This window comes from Herpailurus yagouaroundi, unplaced genomic scaffold, assembly GCF_014898765.1.
Source record: "Herpailurus yagouaroundi ecotype Mexico unplaced genomic scaffold, PumYag 203, whole genome shotgun sequence".
NCBI classification, from domain to species: domain Eukaryota; kingdom Metazoa; phylum Chordata; class Mammalia; order Carnivora; family Felidae; genus Herpailurus; species Herpailurus yagouaroundi.
Window position 1 is genome coordinate 17,261,634 of NW_024412434.1, and position 20,702 is coordinate 17,282,335.

At 41.3% G+C, this 20,702-nt stretch overlaps 1 protein-coding gene and 1 long non-coding RNA gene across 8 annotated transcripts in view; one reads left to right on the top strand and one right to left on the bottom strand.

Moving 5' to 3' along the window:
• Positions 1–5,293, top strand: part of LOC121014750 (uncharacterized) — a 9,903-nt gene extending 4,610 nt beyond the window's left edge. For both annotated transcript variants that reach the window (XR_005783406.1, XR_005783407.1), the window contains 2 exons: positions 3,857–3,960; positions 5,179–5,293. This is a non-coding gene — a long non-coding RNA (uncharacterized LOC121014750). The remainder of the gene's footprint in view (positions 1–3,856; positions 3,961–5,178) is intronic.
• CACNB2 (calcium voltage-gated channel auxiliary subunit beta 2) overlaps positions 1–20,702 on the bottom strand; it is a 381,041-nt gene that overhangs the window by 221,744 nt on the left and 138,595 nt on the right. The window contains exon 1 of one of the 6 annotated variants that reach the window (XM_040451277.1): positions 6,427–7,612. The exons of the other annotated variants lie outside the window; for them this stretch is intronic. Coding sequence (XP_040307211.1) covers positions 6,427–6,507 — 81 coding nt within the window. The 5' untranslated portion in view covers positions 6,508–7,612. Of the gene's footprint in view, positions 1–6,426; positions 7,613–20,702 lie in introns of those variants that run through there. 6 annotated transcript variants of the gene reach the window in all.

A 20,702-nucleotide genomic window follows, 5' to 3' on the forward strand; every position in this document is an offset into this window, starting at 1 on the left:
AGAAAAGAAAAGAAAAGAAAAGAAAAGAAAAGAAAAGAAAAGAAAAGGAAAGAAAAGAGAAAAAAATTAAAAAATAAATATATAGGAAGGACAAAAAAAAAAAAAAACCCATCTCCACACGTGAAATTTGCTCAGCGGCTATGAGCAAAAGTAAATACTTTATCTGTATCACTAGACACACTCTGATTTCCTGTCAGTTGTGAGCGAAGGTGAAAAATATTAAAATCTGCACAGGTGTTTGAAATAAGTCTAATAAACCTAATGTATCCCAACAAGGAGAAAGAGGGGAGAAAACAACAATGGGGAAGTATTTCCGATGACAGCAGCATATGTTCAGAGCATAAAAAAGGAAAATATAAAATTGGATATTTTCAGAAACTGTTACTGACTGAAAGACCAGTAGTCTAGATACTGCAGTGAAACTTATATATCTAGTGAAGTGAAGCCAAGAAGAGATAAATCTCTGACAAAGTCATAATAACACCATTCAACTTTAAGTTCATCAAGACAGACATTAAGTATGTATCAGAGAGGTTAAAAAAAAAAAACACCTCAGAAACTGGTACAGCCACTCTGGAAAACAGTATGGAGGTTCCTCAAAAAACTAAAAAGAGAACTACCCTACGACCCAGCAAATGCACTACTCGGCATTTATCCAAGGGATACAGGTGTGCTGTTTCAAAGGGACACATGCACCCCCATGTTTACAGCAGCACTATCGACACTGGCCAAAATATGGAAAGAGCCCAAATGTCCATCGATGGATGAATGGGTAAAGAAGATGTGGTATATATATATAAAATGGAGTATTACTTGGAAATCAAAAAGAATGAAATCTTACCATCTGCAACTACATGGATGGAACTGGAGGGTATTATGCTAAGTGAAATTAGAGAAAGACAAATATCATATGACTTCACTTGTATGAGGACGTTAACAAAACAGATGAACATAAGGGAAGGGAAGCAAAAATAACATCAAAACAAGGAAGGGGACAAAACATAAGAAACTCTTAAATATGGAGAACAAACAGAGGGTTGTTGGAGGGGTTTGGGGAGGTGGGAGGGGCTAAGTGGGTAAAGGGCATTAAGGAAGCTACTCCTGAAATCATTGTTCCACTATAGGCTAACTTGGATGTAAATTTACAAATTAACTAATTAAAAAAAACTCAGAAGATTAGTGAATCCTTGACAACCTGAATAAGACATTTATATGGAAATAAGATGAAATATAGAGTCAACTGACCAAGGAGGGGAGATAGAGTTTCTTGCTGGAGGACAGATAGCTTTTCCACGTCAGAAACCTATTAGGGTGCCATCCTATTTGTAGTATATTTCATTTTCATGTTCGTCTTTTAGCTAACTTCTAGTAACATGTATTTTATAAGATAATAACGGTGCATTCTTAATGCATTTGCTAGGAGCATCTCTATCAAGAAATAGACAGCAGACCTCAAAGTTCTGAGTTCTTACTTAATCTCTAGCACTCTGTTAGGAGAATATAATTCATTTATGTCCTTTATAGCCTGCCTTCATTTTTTTACATAAATTTTATTTTTGCTTTTTATGGTACAAAGTAAAAAAACAGAAAAGCAGCTAATGAAATATACTACCTACTATATAGAAATAATAATTTTAAAGGGGATCACAGGTTTGGGATGTCAGAAACTTGAGTGTGATTGATTTCAGCTCTTGAGAATTAAAAGAACGACAAGGGAGTTTGCTCAGTGACTGGATCCTAAGTCGGGTCTTTTATTTCTGTATTTTCAGGGCAGAGCAACTTTTCAACAAAGTAGGTCAGTGTGGCATAAAGTCACATCTACAGCCTTAAGGGGTCCATACAGCTTTAATGAACAAATGCCCACATGACCATGTCTCAAAACCCAGACTTCGGAAAGAATTTTTTATAGTCAAAGAATATGTGGAGATTCACAATAAAGTTTCATATTGTGTACTTAACTGTATCCTGACAAAAAGTAAAAATTGTTACTGGGAGGGGCGCTTGGGTGGCTCAGTCGGTTAAGCGTCCAACTCTTGATTTCAGCTCAGGTCATGAACTCACAGTTCATGAATTTGAGCCCTGCATCCGGCTCTGCACTGACAGAGCAGAGCCTGCTTGGGGATTCTCTCTCCCTCTCTTTCTCCCCCTCCCCTGCTCATGTGCGCTCTCTCTGTCTCTCTCTCTCAAAATAAACAAATAAGCTTTAAAATTTTTATTAAAAAACTGTCATTGGGAAAGCTGTGTTCCATAGATCTGAATCCTTGTCCCTAAATATTCTTTCTTTTTTTTAAAGTTTTTTAAATGTTCATTCATTTTTGAGACACACAGAGAGAGCGTGAGTAGTGGAGGGGCAGAGAGAGAGGGAGACACAGAATCCAAAGCAGGCTCCAGGCTCTAAGCTGTCAGCACATAGCCTGAGGTGGGACTCAAACTCACGAAATGGGAGATCATGACCTAAGCTGAAATCAGATGCTGAACCCGCTGAGCCACCCAGGCACCCCTATTCTTTCTTGATACTATCTTTTTTTTTTATGTTTATTTATTTTTGACAGAGAGAGAGACAGACAGAGCTTGAGCAGGGGAGGGGCAGAGAGAGAGGGAGACATAGAATCCGAAGCAGGCTCCAGGCTCTGAGCTGTTAGCACAGAGCCCGACGCGGGGCTCCAACTCACAGACCGCAAGATCATGACCTGAGCCGAAATCGGACGTTCAACCGATGGAGCCACCCAGGCGCCCCTCTAGATACTATCTTTAACATTACTTTAAAATTTGTTCTAATTTCTGTTACTCCAAAAACATCATTATGCTTATGTGTAAAACTCTCAACAACATTAAAAAATAAACAAACTTCTGAACTCTAAAGGGCCATAACACTTTTTGGGTGAACTACAGTGTGTTATGCTAAGCGAAATAAGTGAGTCAGAGAAAGACAAATATCATATGATTTCACTCATATGTGGAAATTTAAGATACAAAACAGATGAACATAAGGGAAGGGAAGCAAAAATAAGATAAAAACAGAGAGGGAGACAAACCATAAGAGACTCATATCCAGAGAACAAACTGAGGGCTGCTGGCTGGGTGTTGGGTGGGGGGGATGGGCTAAATGGGTGATGGGCAAGACGGAGGGCACTTGTTGGGGTGAGCCCTGGGTGTTGTACGTAAGTGATGAATCACTAAATTCTATTCCTGTAATCATTATTATATTGTATGTTAACTAACGGATTTAAATTAAAAAAATAAATTTAAAAAAAGGAAATAAAGAACCAAAGGGGAAAAAAAGGGCCATAACACGTTCTATCAAGCGTGAATGTGCCATGATGATCCGTTCCCTCCCCTTTCTTTGTGCTGTCTGTAACCTTTATTTGGCAAGTGTGGTGACTGCTGTCCTAGGAAGCCTCTGCATACCTCCAGTCTCTGAGATTTGAATAGAGGCATTGAGATCTGCCCTGGAATCCCCTGTGAAACAGTTACCAAAGATATAAAAAGTGCATACAGGAGGCACAAAGCAATTTTAAGAATGTCCCTGCAGCCCAGCCATGCTAGCATACTCCAGGTACGTTCCTGCTCAGGACCTTGGTACCTGAACGTTCCTTTGCTGGGAATACTTGGTTCCTACATTTCCACATGGCTGGTTCTGTTACCTTCTTGAAGCATTTGCTCAAATAGTTTGACCAAGGAATTGGCAACCCCCCCCCCCCAATTCCTGGCACTTTCTAAGCCAGTCCCTGCTCTAGTTTATTCACCACATCGCACAGTGCTTATGTGTTTGCTTTTTGTCTGTCTCCTTTCACTAAAATGTGAGCTCAGGGCAGACGGGGATTTTTGAGGATCTTATTCACTGCTGTTTCCTCAGTGCTGAGAATATCACAGAAGAGGCGTCCAGTAAATTTTTGTGGAATGATCGTCGAACCCGCACAGCAAAAGGACCTGCTAACCCTCACATCTCAAGAGAAGCAGGTAGTTTCTGTTCTTACTCATTTTAGAGCCAGGGAAACTCTCGGGAACGATAGGAGCAGGTGCCCGGGAAACACACTGCCTTAGAGGGCGCCCCCACAAAAAGAAAGTGGCGTTTCCCTACGGATTGTGATATCTGGCAATACGTGTTCGTGTTTACCAGATGGGGCAAGGCATATCTAAGGAATACTCAAGACGAACCAGGGGGAGAGAGATAGAAGACCCACTCTCTCCAAAGAGAGGTTGCCTGTTTGGTTTCAGATGAGATGAATCATTTTATTCTTCTCTTGACTTCAAGTCTAAATAAATGCTCGAATGGAAAGTGGCCAATGGCAAAGGCAGGACTACCAGATACATTTCCCTCCACATAGCCAAAAAACCCAGAGAAATGTCATCCAATGCCTAAAACAAGCACACTGATTAAATCCGAAGTGAAGGTCAACATCCAAAGGTGTCTGTCTGTGCCCTATATTTAAAATAAGTCATTTCATAACACCAATGAACAGTCAGTGTTGGTTCACCGCACAATCAGCGCACACGAACCAAATTACTATATTCTCTGTATGTAACAGTAATTCAACTCCTAAACTTTGCTTCTGACAAGCCCGGGTACAGTGACATTTATACATTTATACAGTGGAATAGACAGTGAAAACTATAACCTAAGAAAATACAAGTATCCCGACTCTATTAAAATATCAGTTTTTACATTTTTAGCCAACAACTTGAACTTTTAACAAAATACTGGCATAACTGAGTCTGAAGGAAACCAGACGCGATGGTGATCGAAGCTTATAAAATGGTTCGAGTTTTGCCCTCACAGCAGAAACACCCCATTAGGCAGACACTGCTTTGGGGGAAATAATCTTTTAGAAGGGATTAATCGGATGAGGGAGGGGATATACTTTTGCAACTACTCCTTTCTTCGGTGTTTACGTACTGGGAGAAAGTGGCAGAGACCCAACTGGAAATCAGAATTAGCTGCTGGAGCCATCCTTACAGAGTGGGAAAGAAACTCAGTGAATAGGCCACGAGTCTGTGAATCATACCCCTTGGTTATACTGGGATGAGACGAAAAACCAACAGCGGCAAGAGTATTGAGACAAAGAATACCAATATTAATTTCTGACAATGAACAACTCGCAAAAAATGTTGCCAGTTGTTTGAAATAATTGGGGGAATTGTGTTTCAAACTAAGATACATCTCTTTTCCTTAAGTAGTATACAGAACAACCGTCAAGAAAAGCAATCAGTCGGGGTGCCTGGGTGGCTCAGTCGGTGAAGCGTCCGACTTCGGCTCAGGTCGTGATCTCACGGTCCGTGAGTTTGAGCCCCGCGTCGGGCTCTGTGCTGGAAGCTCTGAGCCTGGAGCCTGTCTCAGATTCTGTGTCTCCCTCTCTCTGACCCTCCCCTGTTCATACTCTGTCTCTCTTTGTCTCAAAAATAAATAAACGTTAAAAAAAGTATTAAAAAAAAAAAAGAAAAGAAATCAGTCACCATTTTCAAGTATGTACTGTGCTCTTTCATGGAAAGAAAGAAAGGCCTAATCAGCTAGATTTCAAATTAAGGCAGTAAAAATAGAATCATTTATTTTCCCCAAGTTACTTTAAGCAAAGACCACAATCATAAATCTAATAAAGTCTGCAATGAATATGGTTGGGTTGCACGTGCCGGTGCCGGCTAAAAACATTGGTGTTCGAGACCCAACTTTATACGGAGAGTACAAGGGAATCCATTTGCCTGTTAATTTTAATGTATCAAGCTCGCTAAACATGATAGCAGAGAATGAAAGCCACTTGTTTAAGAGTTTACAGATTGTTCTCATTATTTTAAGCTCAATATATTTTGTACTTTTGTAGGAAACTAACTTGAAACAACATTCAAGAGTCAAACTTGATTAGGATTAACATGTCATGTTATTCCTGGAATGTTAAATTTTCCTCGTACGTGTCCATTATTGATTGACAGAATTTAATCAGACGTGTAAAACTGAGAAATAACTATTGCTATCGCGCTTCGAAGGACAAAAAAGGGAACGGTAGGCCCAAATAATGAAAACTCTGCACATCCTACCCGTAAAATTTGACTTAATACTATCAATCTATGCTATCTTTACTGAGCACGAACAGTTAAAAACATCTTCAAACCAGCCTTGACTTTGCATTGATGCATGTTAAATTCTGGGTATAGATGTGAATCCGAAGCAACTTAAAAGTGGCAAAACGAACCAAGAGTTTACATGTGTTATAGTTCATATTTTAGCAAGCACACCTGTCATCGTCCATATTTTAGCAAGCACACCGCCAGGCTTTTGCCAAAGGATTCCTAACACTAATAAAGACACTTCTACGCTTCTCTAAGGCGAACACTTTCTGAAAGTCTCCCAAACACTTCTACTGACAGGAAACCACGAGAGGCCTTTCAGTTTTCAAATTATATCTTAAGACATATAAAATCGTATCTACTTACCCAGGAGACATTTTTACCCTTAGGTGGTTTTAGCATGGCAACCTGCAGTATCGAGGTGGCCAAAAACAGTTTCACCAACATGGAAAATCCAACGGAGTATATTCCAAATGTCTTTGTTACCCAAATGCAAAAAGTTCCCTGGTTTGCCAGACACGGATGTCATAAGTAACAACGAAGATGACCTTCAGGTAACCCATTCTTCTTCGCAGGACTAAGCATGTGAACACACACATAACAGATCACTACTTTAATCACTCCGTATGTGGAGGCGGGAGCCGCAACATGTGTTATCTTCTCTACAGCCGCAAAAATCCGCAGTGGGCTACTTCCTTAAAAAAACAACACCTGAATCCATGTGGAAAAGTCCAAAATCACAGAGGAATTCCTCCCTCGGCTGCTGAAGTGCAATTCCCAGTTGCTCCCCAAGCTTAAATGGAAAGCTCGCCGGCGAGGGCTTGCAATCACTAGCAAGGGAAATAGTGAAAGTAAGCACTTAGGAGACCTTGCAAGGTTAGCTGCTGGTGGCATCCATTTTAGGAGGCGCCTGGCTCCAGGGCTGCCCAGAGGAGAAAGAGAATGCAGAGCTCAGTTTCAATAAATAATACATAGTCTCAGGTACAATGTGTACCTGTAAGTACCTTCTGCGCAGCCTCACGGAGGAACTGCTCTCTCCGCGGTCCCGGAGACTCACAGTGCACCTGTTGTGGCTAAAACTGCTCCGTGCAAAGGCTGGTCTCCTAACAACCAGCAACATTTGTTTATAAGGTAAGAAAAATAGAAGCCCCAGGGGGGAACAATTTAGAAGCCCCAGATGGAAGAGCAAGGCTGGAAATCAGTGTTGGCTCTCCTCCCTTTGTTTCTGTGTCCTTGCGTCCCTTTTCTTTTACCTCCTGTCAATCTAGATTAACCAAGCAGATCCAGGCTAAATTTTGCTACTATCAGTAGTGATTAGTGTGAGTTGATGAAATCGGATTATACAGGCGGACCTCTGCCTTCTCCCTCAGCAAGCCACACCAGGCGACTGGAACAACACCGTGCTGTGGTCCTTCTCTTCACCAGGCGGAAGCATTCTGGAAGGTTCTGCAGGAGGGAATCTGTGAGCAAGGGAAAACCTGGCCACCTGAAGCTGCACAGACACAAATGGAGGGGGAACAAACCATCTACTTCACTTTTTACTTCGTTTTTCTTCCAAATTCTAAATGTTCTCTCAGACTGAAAGTTAAATCACGATCAAAGAAACGCACGGCATTTTTTCCATTTCACTGAAATTTTTTTTCCTAGCAGACTGACCATCTTGGCCAAGAGATTGAGGTCACACGAGACTACAGAAGGGGCTGGGAATCAGAAGTCCTTTTCCTGATCATCTACTACATGACCGGCAAGGCCTAAGGGAATTTACATATACTCAGGTCCAAGCAATCCTGGAAGTAGGTATTGATATGAACACTTTAAAAATGAGGAATTAGGATTTAGAGATATTCAATACCTTTCAATGAGGACCCACTGAGCCAAAGCAATGCTTTCTAGACTTCTCTCTCTCTCTGAAATCAAATGGCATCTGGATTTTTTTCTTTGGGTCTTTTCCAATCTCGAAGAATTTATATATATGTATTTTTAAAGACCATATGTTTCCCTTAAGTGTCTAAGAATTCTGTGGAATTATGGTTCCTACTTATTTTGAAAATAATAATGTTCTATGGTTCCTCACAAGAAATACAGCTGTCCCTTGAACAACATGGCTTTGAACTGATCAGATCCACTTATACAGGGGTATTTTTTTTTCAATACAGTACGGTACTATAAATGTCATTTCTCTTCCTTGCGATTTTCCTAACGATATGTTCTTTTCTCTAGCTTACTTTCTTGTCAGAATACAGTCTACAATACATAGAACATACAAAAAATGTGGTAGTTGACTGTGTCATCCGTATGGCTTTCTGTCAACAGCACACAATTAGCAGTGAGGTTTGGGAGGTGTCAACGGTTACATGCAGATTTTCAACTGTGTGGGTGGTTGGCTACCCTCACCCCCACATTATTCAAAGGTCAACTTTGAATAATGTATCTTCGATTACATTTTTGTAAAGTATAAAGCCACAAAGATGAGGGCTACAGTGAGCCACATGAAGATCAGTGCTACAGGCAAAGGGTCTAAATGACTGGTGATTCTGTGCTGTACATTCAACAGATTTAGTAATAAGAGCCAACATTTATTAAAATGTTCGATATGGTAAGTATTTTACCATTTTTATCTTACTCAAAGCAACAACGACCTCATCAAGTTGATTCCTCATGATTCTGGACGGTTTTGGTAGAGGCAGTATTAATCAATATTGAATTTTAAAATAAAATTATTTATTAAAATACATTAACAATGATTATTTTTTTAATGTTTATTTTTGAGAGAGAGAGAGAGAGAGAAAGAGAGAGAGACAGAGCACACGCAGGGGAGGGGCAGGGAGAGAGGGAGACACAGAATCTGAAGCAGGCTCCAGGCTCCAAGCTGTCAGCACAGAGCCGGATGCAGGGCTGGAACCCACAGACCGTGAGACCGTGAGCTGAGCCAAAGTCAGACGCTTAACCGACTGAGCCATCCATGTGCCCCAACAATTATTAAAATTTTAAATTATTCTGAAGATTTTATTTTCAAGTAATCTGTACCCCCAACGTGGGGCTTGAACTCACAACACCGAGATCAAGAGTCACACGCTCTACAGACTGAACCAGCCAGGTGCCCCCAAGTTTTAAACGTTTTAAAAGAAAAACCTGACGTTACAATTAAATGACCAACATGAGCTGAATTTTCAACCAATTCAAAATCAGAAAAAGATTTTAGATAGACATGAACATGGAGATAACAAGGATTTTTGAAATAAAAGAAACTTCTTTTGAGTGTCTTGTGAGTCTGCGTGCGTGAGTAAATCGCATCTGGCTTATTGTGCTATAAACCCCGTAAGGACATGGCTCATGTCTACTATATTCTTTTCTCTTCAGGGAATACAGTACTCACAGTTGCTCAATAACTGTTGTTGACTAATCGGGTACAATTCCACTATGAATTTTAAAACCGTGCTTTGAACATAATTTTCTTTTAACATTTTCTGCAATGTAATCCTGTTGAAAAATAGATAAAGCAACTTGGGACCTGATGTTTTGACTAAAACATGAATGCCAGCAATTACTTAGATCTGAATTTTTGGATTTTAAATTTTCTCACAATCATAAAGGGCTATCTGGCACAAGTTTACTGTTCTTACTGTGTAAAAAGTAAGACCAGACCATGTAACTCCAGTCATATTTAATCTCAGATCCTTCTAGAAATATTTGGCTTCGAACTACAACTAAACTTTTGGTCCTTGGAACTGTGATGGTCCGCTGTTGTTATCAGTTGAATTATATCCCCCCAAAAAGGTATGTTTAGGTTCTAACCCCCAGTACCTCACAACGTGACTTTATTTGGAAGTAAATTCTTTATAGGGGTAATCAGTTAAAATGAGGTCATTAGGGTGGGCCCTAATCCAATGGGACTGGTGTCATTACTGGTGTCTATGCAAACGTGAACATAGAGACAGACATGCACAAAGGGAAGAAAAGGTGAAGACACAGAAGACGGCCATGTGATTGGAGGATGGTATCTACCAGCCAAGGAACATCAAGGATTGCCAGCAAACCCCAGAAGAGGTATTTGCTGGAAGAGGCAAAGAAGGATTCTCTCCTAGAGCCACAGAGAGAGCATGGCCCTACTGATACGTCCTTGGACACAGAGCCTCCAGACTGTAAGAATATATTTCCGTTGTTTTAAGCCACTGGCTTTTTGGAATTTAGAGCAGGCCTAGCAAACTAATACAGATGTCAATTCAATAATTCCTCCTTTCTTTTTCTTTTCAATGACTCTTTGGAGTATTCCAAACTTCTTCCATTAATTTCACTGTAGAACCTTAAAGGAAAAAAATGCCATACTTTATGTTTAAAACTTGAGTTTTAAAGTATACCTATATTATTTTATGTATTTGACTTACAATTTACATTAATTAAGAGGCTATCTGCACGTTTCACACATGAGGTCCCTTAACGTGGGGCTTTGGGAGCCCAAGGAGTCCATGAATGAATAAAATCTAGGGAGTTCATGAACTTGAATGGAAAATCACTGCATCTTCTTCTCAGTAATTCTGACTGAAATTTAGCATTTCTCTCAATTATGAATGTTAGCAACAAACTAGAGTAGTATTAACAGTACCTGTGATGTCAGCCACGGGAATCACGCATATTTTCATGTCAGATTATAACTGTTTCAGGTATCTTGAAATATGTCCATCCTCTAGTTTATGATAGATACGCTGTTATTTAGAGGAAACCTACAATTTGCTTTGCAATTTACATTGACATGGACAAAAACATTAGGATGATTTGATGATGCACCGATGGGTGGATAGATGCTTAGATGGACAGATATGTGATAATGAAAGTATATGAAATGTTAATGGGAGAATCTAGGGAGTGAGTACATGGGTGTCTCTGTAAGATTCTTTCAAGGTTGTTAGTACTGTTACATAATCTACTAATAGGAAGTACATTTTTACCATATACATATTAGAGATTTGATTTCTAAAATATTTTGACAGCTACGACATCGTATGATTAGTTTCCTTCGTAATTCTACAAATTTCACATTACACATTTAAAAATATTGCTCTAAGAAAGACTCCCTTGGGCTTTCCCAGACCACAAAAGGGCTTATGGCACAATAAATTTAAGAATTTCATCTATAACGTTATCATGAGAAAACTGATTAAGCAGCAATATTATTCCACAAAGTTTATTTCAAAGGATCCACTTTGTGGTACGTAAAAGGTAAAAAACTGACATAGCGGCTGTGTGCCCAAGTAAAACCTTGCTGATATCTAAGAAATAATTGATTTATATCCTGTGCCACTGAACTACTGATGCGTAACAAACTGTCCCAAAACTTAGTGGCTTAGAACGATAATTTATTATGCGCCATGGTTCTGAGGGTTCCCTGGGCTCAGCTGGGTTGTTTCCATTTGGAGACTCTGATGTGGTTATGGTCAGAGAGCTGCTGGGGCTGAGTCATCCGACAGCCTGACTAGTCTGGACACCCAAGATGCCTCACACACATGGCTGGCAGTTGATGCGGGCTGTCAGCCAGGAGCTCAGCTAGGGCTGGTGACCAGAGCAAACCAGGTGACTTCTGCACGTAGCTCAAGCTTCTACTAGCATGCCACCTAGATCCCAAGAGACACTATTCCAAGAGCAAGCATCCCAAGAAACCCTGCGGGGAGCTGCAAGGATTCTTATCTAACCTTGAAACAGCACACGGCATTACTGCCACGATGCTCTTCTCGTCAAAAGTGAGTAACGGCACCAGCCCAGATTCGGAGGGAATGAATACTGTGTGAGGGCACAAGCACTGGGCATGTGGCTTATGGTGAGGGGAGACGGGCATCCATGGAGACCCGGAGAGGTTAAGGGACCAGGGCAATGCCCGGCTTTGACCCTCCAGGGTCTGATGCCTACGCCCTCCCACTTGGTTGGTCTCTTTCAGTTGTAACAAGAAAAGCCAACTAGCGCTGCCACACACGGAGGGGTCCGAAACAGGGTCCCAGACTCTCAACCCACCTCTTATTCCAGACACAGCTCTTACTTTAAGCCAGGCCATGCAACGTTCTCCTCCTTGGCCCAAAGTCTTAGATCCGGCAAACAGCCACTCAGCCTACCAGCGAACCCAGAAGTGAGGGGGAGCCCCTGTCCCTAGAGTCAACTCTCAATGAATAGGAATCAGAATAGGCCACAAATGCTCCCAACTGTTACCCTGAGAGTGGACAATTCTGGGAGGTTTTGGTACACTTCTCAGGAGGTCCCGGGGCACTCTAGACCCCTCGCCCAGAACCTTGATGATGTTCCTCTGTGTCGCTTTTTCTCCTTGCCTGTCTCCCAGACACCACCGGCCCAATAAACTGCTTGCACGGAGTCCCTGTCTCAGGCTCTTCCTTTGGGGAACAAGGCCTGTTATGATTAGATGCATTCACTCTATTCAGGAGAGATCTGTGAAGTTCCAAATCTGTGAGCGTTTCTTCTCAGGATCCACAAAGTGAGCCCCTACTGAAAGAGGTCCCTGGAGACTACTGAGGAGCTGAAGTGTTCACATCCAGGCCCTTTAGTTATCTCACTAACTAGACTGTGATCCCTTGAGGATAAGTGCTTCCATTTTCAGAGCCGTGTCTCACATTACATCTAAATGCCTGGCATTTAACAGGTGCTCAATTAGCGCATCCCGATTAAGTAAGTGGTTCTCCCTGTTGAAAGTATTACCTCCTTATTCCAATCTATTAAAACCGCAAGTACTATTTTCCCTAGGGTATGCCCTGTAGGCTATCTTGTCTGCCTAAGCAGGGCTTTATCCTAAACTCCAACTACCCAACACTAATGAGTGTTATTTTGTATGGACACGTCTACACCTAATGATCCGATAGACTCAAGCAGAGATGGAGTAAGCATGGCAGAAAGAGCGCAGGTCTGGAGTCAAACAGCCCAGAGTTGAATTCTAACTCCTTTATTCATAAAATATGGAAACTGGAGCAAGGCAATTCACTTGGTTGGACCTATTTCCTGATCCACATAGAGACTCCAGTGACAACTGGCTCGCAGAGCTTTGGGGAGCGTTGTATGAAACGAGATGTATGGCATGCAGATGGTCAAGCACACTGTGGCTCCATACCTGGGATCTCCCTGCTCCTGGTTTCCTGCTTGGTCTTCATGAGGTACTTACTGTGTGATCGATGCATATGCCTGGGTGAGTCTTAGATTTCTCCTTTGTAAAGGAAGGATAATTAACTTTCGTGTGTACCTAGTACGGCTGAGGCCAAAATCAAGTAAAATCATGCATGTGAAAGTTGCTTGAGAGTTACGAAAGTACTGACAGGTCGTGGAGGAGGTGAACAGGAGGCTGCCATGCAGTGCTGTATGTTCTGTGCACTGCACAAATGCCCTGGCCAAAAGGGTAGGTTAGCGGTGAAATCCAAAGAGGCCGCATCTGCCCGTGGGGGGTGGCATTTTTCTCATTTGTCCGCTCAAAGACAGTCCCTTTTCTAACATGCACAGAGTGTCCGTGATGACTAGCAGAGGCCCTAAGAGGAATGAATAAAGGAGTATACACTCCTCAGATTCAAATCCTGGCCCTAGCATTTACTAGTTGTACAACTTTGGCCACAGTCCCTGTGTGCCTCAATTTCTTCATGTAAAAAGCAAAGGATTTTATATTACTCACAGGTTATGAGGATTAAATGAGAAGAGTACCTAGCACATAGTACGCAGTAAGTCCTCATTATTTTTTTAAATGTTTATTTTTTGAAAAAGAGACACAGCGTGAGCAGGGGAGGGGCAGAGAGAGAGGGAGACACAGTATTTGAAGCAGGCTCCAGGCTCTGAGCTGTCAGCCCAGAGCCCCACATGGGGCTCAAACCCACGAACCTCAAGACCATGACCTGAGCCGAAGTCGGATGCTTAACCGACTGAGCCACCCAGGTGCCCCAATAAATGCTCATTGTTAATTATTCTTATTCTTATTCTCTAAATGTAACATTATAATCCAAATGAAGATGTGCTATTTGTGGGAAAATGACACACAGTATTAACGATTCAAAATAGCACTCAGATCTATTCAAAACCAAACTGTGTGTGCACGTTTTTGCATGAGGCCAATTAGCAACGTATAAATCTTTCTTAATTTTTGACGAATATAATGGATAAATTGATGGACTCCTGAAACACACAGTTTATAAAAACTTAGCTCTAAGGACATGAAATGGCTTCAGAATTCATTCTCTTGCACAGGAAATTGTTCTGGCTGAAGCCCGAGGTATTAGAAACCATGACTTTGAAGAGCTCTGTACTTAGTTTAGATCAATCTGAATATTCATCTTTTTTTTTCAATTGTTACTTATTAGTTTTTTTTTTTTTTAATTTTTTTTTCAACGTTTATTTATTTTTGGGACAGAGAGAGACAGAGCATGAACGGGGGAGGGGCAGAGAGAGAGGGAGACACAGAATCGGAAACAGGCTCCAGGCTCTGAGCCATCAGCCCAGAGCCTGACGCAGGGCTCGAACTCCCGGACCGCGAGATCGTGACCTGGCTGAAGTCGGACGCTTAACCGACTGCGCCACCCAGGCGCCCCTGTTACTTGTTAGTTTAAATCGAGGTTTTTGTCACTTACAAATAAATACCCAATTATTAAACAAGAATCTCCACTGCATTCATATTTTAGATATCAGGGAAAGAAAGCATCATGTGGGAAGGAAATAAAATCCACCTAGAATTAAGGTACACTTGCTTATTTATTTATCCATCCAGCATATATTAAGCCTATTTTTGTGCAAGGGACTACGCCTTTCCAATATGAATATTTCTTTTTTTTTTATTAAATTTTTTTTTCGACGTTTATTTATTTTTGGGACAGACAGAGGCAGAGCATGAACGGGGGAGGGGCAGAGAGAGAGGGAGACACAGAATCGGAAACAGGCTCCAGGCTCTGAGCCATCAGCCCAGAGCCCGACGCGGGGCTCGAACTCACGGACCGCGAGATCGTGACCTGGCTGAAGTCGGACGCTTAACCGACTGCACCACCCAGGCGCCCCAATATGAATATTTCTAACAGATTGCCTAAAATTCTGTCAATAAGTCATGATACTTCTTCCTATGACAATTTATCATCCTATGATGGGTTATCAACTAAATGCTGATCCTTGTTGGATTCATAATTCTTCAAGGGCAAGAACCACATTCATCATTTTAATATATACTACTATGACATATTATGTAGAAAAAAATGTTGGCTGAAATGATAATACAAATGTCTGCCAAGTAAACTTCAAAGACACATCCCAGCACAGCACACTGCAGTAATCTAACCCAGAGAGGACAAGGACATGGAAAATGTCATAAAACAATGACTTCCTAAAGCAAGGGTCTAACCACAGCTTCCTGTCCCTTTGGAGGGAGTCATCGACAATGACTTGTCACTGAATAATAGTCACAACACCATTTTATGCCTCTTGATACTGAATATGGGGAGAGGAGAGGGGAGAGGGAACTGAGGGAGGTCATGGAGGCGGGGGGGAGGGGGGGGGCAATTTGAACTTCTTCCAGAAAGAACAGAACCATTTGTTTTTACCAGTTCTGGGACGGCTTTCAAAAACATGGCCAAAGCCATTCAGATTTCATTAATTTGGCCAACCAGCTAAATTAAAATGTCCTTGATAAGGATATATGTAGTGAGGATTCATGAGATTTACCAAGTATCCTCAATTTTAACCAAAACTTCCTAGAAATTAAAAAACAAACAACTATTTTCACGGGGGTGATTAACCCAAAATATGTCATGAAATGCCAAATGACTATCTTTGCTTATCTTAGCCATTTTCCAGCTATTAGCTGGAAATAGCTATTAGCTATTGGAGGGCAAATAAAGTTTTGGTCTCAATAAATAATGTTTTATGAGTAAAAAGAGGAAAAATAAGAATCAGCATATTTATGTTTCATTTCCTTTTCCCTCTCTCAACAGTGCCCATCACTGCGAGTCTCACCTCATCTGGACAATATAGGAGACTGTGGTCTTCCCGAGTTTCCATAGTGGAGTCCAGCTGCCTTGGCTTCAAGAGTCTTTCTTGCGTGTCCCCACTCACATCCACGTAGACTTATGATCATGAACATGGGAGCCTCTTACTTCTTACCACATCAAATCTATACAGAAAGCCTGTGCCTCTTTGTATTCCTGTCTAGCCCTTGTATGATGAGGCTTATATTTAAGGTGTGTAGTCAGAGTAATATTAGGTGTAGCCACTTCCTTCTAATTAGATATATTGGTACACAAATCTTCATATGTTAGCAAGAAAAGATCCATTTGTGAATACTCACGGAAGCTACTCACTTAAATCCAAGATTTGAGCTGAAACTTACAGGCAAATACCCACATTATATTATAACTGGTTACATACAGGACACTGGTTCCCAGACCATTTCCCAGACCACGGGTAATCTACGTGAGGATTAATGGTTTGAGAATTCAAAAGCGGTACATTGTTTTAAAAATGAAGAAGATGTTGTTTTATTCTAGGCATATACTATAAGTTCCTGGAGGAAAACTCTTTGATTCGTTTTGATGTCCCTCAGGAATAAAACCATATGGGGGCTCCTGGGTGGCTCAGTTAATTAAGCATCTGACTTCGGCTCAGGTCATGATCTCACAGTTTGTGAGTTCGAGCCCCGCGTCGGGCCCTGTGCTGACAGCTCAGGGCCTGAAGCCTGCTTCGGATTCTGTGTCTCCCTCTCTCACTGCCCTTCCCCTGCTCGCACTCTCTCTCTCTCTCTCTCTCTCTCTCAAATTAATAAACATTAAAAAAATTAAAAAAAAAAAAAAGGAATAACAGAATATCTAAAATGTGCCAGGCACTAAATACATATGGAATGAATAAACTTAAGCATGATTAAGCTAAAAATTATATATGTTTGCCTCTACAGTGCATGAGAAATCATGTTTTATCATTCTTGTTTTATGAACCTAGGTAGACACATTTAATCTCCACTTTATACTGATTTGTCATGCATATCATTTAAGCTTAGGCTAACATCTGGTATTCACTCTGGTCTCCTCAGGTGATCATGTTTTCTCCTTGTTTTATTGGAGTTTGGACCACTTGGTTCAAATGAACGGAGATCACTAAAGTTCCCACATGTGGCAGGCCCTTGTTTATTTTTATTTTTTTTTTATTTTTTTATTTTTTTTTAATTTTTTTTTTCAATGTTTTTTATTTTTATTTTTGGGACAGAGAGAGACAGAGCATGAACGGGGGAGGGGCAGAGAGAGAGGGAGACTCAGAATCGGAAACAGGCTCCTGGCTCCGAGCCATCAGCCCAGAGCCTGACGCGGGGCTCGAACTCACGGACCGCGAGATCGTGACCTGGCTGAAGTCGGACACTTAACCGACTGTGCCACCCAGGCGCCCCTGCAGGCCCTTGTTTAAAGGATACACATTTGCAGGAACTCAGAAAAACTGAAGAGTCAACTTCAGAAAGGCCGGGAACCATTTTTATTTTATTTTATTTATTTATTTATTTTTTATTTTTAAAAAACTTTTCTTAATGTTTATTTATTTTTGAGAGAGAGAGAAACACACAGTGTGAGCAGGGGTGGAGCAGAGAGAGAGGGAAACACAGAATCTGAAGCAGGATCCAGGCCCTGAGCTGTCAGCATGGAGCCCGACACGGAGCTTGAACTCACTGTGAGATCACGACCTGAGCCAAAGTTGGACACGTAAACGACTGAGCCACCCAGGCGCCCCAGGATGTGTTCTGCTGTTAACACAACCTGCCATCCTGACTGCTGTTTTCATAGGTCATGCTTCCCCAAAGCTCTATTTTCTGCATCCTGAGCCACTTTGATGACTCTCTCCTTTTCTGATGCATACTCTTTACCACATAGCTTCTGCTTCCTCGCATATTTTTACTCAAAATTTGGACTTGCTGTGACTCCCCATGACTCTCCCTCTCATCCATGACAAATTTTCAGCGCCTGCCTCTGAAGGCAAGTGAGTCTGTGACTCCCTTACTCACGTTCCTGAGTCAAAGTGCTTACCCTAATCACACATATTTTGGCCGCCCGCGGGGCTGTGGGTCAGGGCAGTCTATGTAGTTCATACATGCTGCCTTTTGGCAGTAACGATGCGTTTGGCAATTTCACATGGCTACAGGCTGACAAGGACATGATTAGCATTTCTAATAAGGTTGGCATCGTTATTCACTTCTTTATAGTATTGCTTATTATCAATTTCACTCTTTGTTTCTGAGTTTATTATGAAACGGAGATCATTGCTTTTTTGCCCAAAATTTGCAAGTTCTAATCTTTTATGTTATGTGAGGCTGAAAACAATGCATGGTCCATTGATGTTCTGAGTTGATTAGTTATTATTTAAAGTTGCTAGAAAACATATTTCAATACTCCAACTCATTGAAACTTACGACAGATTGGCAAAGAATGAGAACGGTTGAATCGTAAGTTCCTTATTTCATCTAAACAAAGTTTCAGCATTCTGGTTGCAATCAAGTCACATAGCTGGAAACTAGAGAAATAGGTTCACATTACTAATAAAAACTGACGGTGAAGATTTACTCTGAAATTCAAAATCCTGAGCTTAGACTACGTGGTAATTTAGAAGCCATTGGTAAAAACATTTCTTGTGCTAGTGTGCACTTTCCAAAAGGCAGAACCACTATTTAAAATAAATTTTAGGGACACCTGGGTGGCTCAGTCGGTTGAGCGTCCCACTTCAGCCCAGGTCATGATCTGGCGGTCTGTGCTGACAGCTCGGAGCCTGGAACCTGCTTCGGATTCTGTGTCTCCCTCTCTCTCTGTCCCTCCCCCGCTCATGCTCTGTCCCTCTCTCTCTCTCTGTCAAAAATAAAGAAACATTAAAAAAAATTAAAATAGATTTTAAAAACCACTCTTGCATGGGAGAATAGGAATAACCTTTATTTTCTTCATGTAGCGATTCATTTAAAAGGAGAGTAATTCTCTGTGCGTACCCTTCCATCAGATCCTAGAAGCCAATCTTCAAAAATACTTATGTCTGCAGTCTCTTGCATCTACTTCCTTATTAGGAGGCTACCCTTTCCCCCTTATGAAGAAGTACCAGCATTAACAGGATAATGTTGGGGAAATGAATCCTGAGAGCTATTACTCAGTGGTAGCTGTCTGACATCAATAATGATATCAGTACTCACACCCGACCCACTGGACCTGGAAGTCTAGCAGTTAACTATAGCCTGAAATTGAACCATAGATGAAACTGTCAAAGCCAGGTGACTGCTGTTTGCTCCAGAGAGTAAGGGAACAGGGTTGTCAGAGAGAAATCCTCACTGCCTGAACACCTATATAAACAAAGTAAAAAAAAAAAAAAAAAAAGCCATTGAGAAGTACGTATCTCATCAAGGGTTTGAAAAGGTAAACACGGACATCCAATCAACTCAGAAAAAAAAAGTCAGATTGTCACCTCATTTTTCATGGGTCTGTAGGGTGAAAGAAGCCAATCAGTGCCTTTTAAGAGTGTTCTTTAATCTGACTGTACTGTCAATCAGAGTTCAAAAGTCAAGTTCAATGAGAGAAGCAGTGCAATAAGGAATCGTACAGGGAAAAAATGAAAAATCAGAAAAGTACCTTCTAGCAGTGATGGCTTTTGCCTTTAAAGATTCATTTCAAAATTTTAAGTGCTCCTTGGTCTGTAGAAATAAGAGTTCTATTATTTTAAACACTAATGAGCACACTATAATTATGGTTCATAAGTGAAAATCTATGAAATTGGTTGTTTCAAGAGGGACTGAGCAAGGGTTCTTAAAAAGAATACATTAAAAACATTTTTTAATGTTTTTATTTATTTTTAATAGAGTGTGAGCAGGGGAGGGGCAGAGAAAGAGGGAGACACAGAATCAGAAGCAGGCTCCAGGCTCTGAGCTTCATAGCTCAGAGCACAGAGCCCGACATGGGGCTTGAACTCACGAGCTGCGAGATCATGACCGGAACTGAAGTTGGTCGCTTAACAGACTAAGCCACCCAGGCACCCCAAGAATACATTTTTAAAACCAGAAGAATTTAACTAGAGGTCTGCATTGCATGAAAAAAAAAATTACAAGGATTTTTAAATTATTATTCTTTTTAAAATCTATTTTTGAGAGAGAGAGAGGGAAAGAGAGAGAGAGCATGTGCACAAATGGGGGAGGGGCAGAGAGAGAGAAGGAGACAGAGAATCTGAAGCAGGCTCTAGGCTCTGAGCTGTCAGCACAGAGCCCAATGTGGGGCTCGAACCCCCGAACTGTGAGATCATGACCTGAGCCGAAGTGGGACACCCAACCAACTGAGCCACCCACGCACCCCAAAGATTTCTGTTTTAAAATGTTTGTGACACCGAAGGAAAAGGAGACAGGACAGGCAGAAGCTTTGGTCTCTCTTCCCTCCCAACAAGAAAAAAATGAACAGGCCCACCTTGGTGAAACCCTTAAACACAAGATTACAAGTTCGAGGGTCTGTCTGTATAGCCACCTTATTCAAATCTGAGGGGTGGACATTCAGTAGTTGGTTAAGGAACTAACCAACTAAATTAAACCAACTAATTAAATCCCTTTTAAAGGCATTTTCAGGATTTGTTCAGAAAAAAAAAATGCTGAGGCGCTGATACTTTGAAGCAACTTTGTAAAATCTCTTTCTTATCCC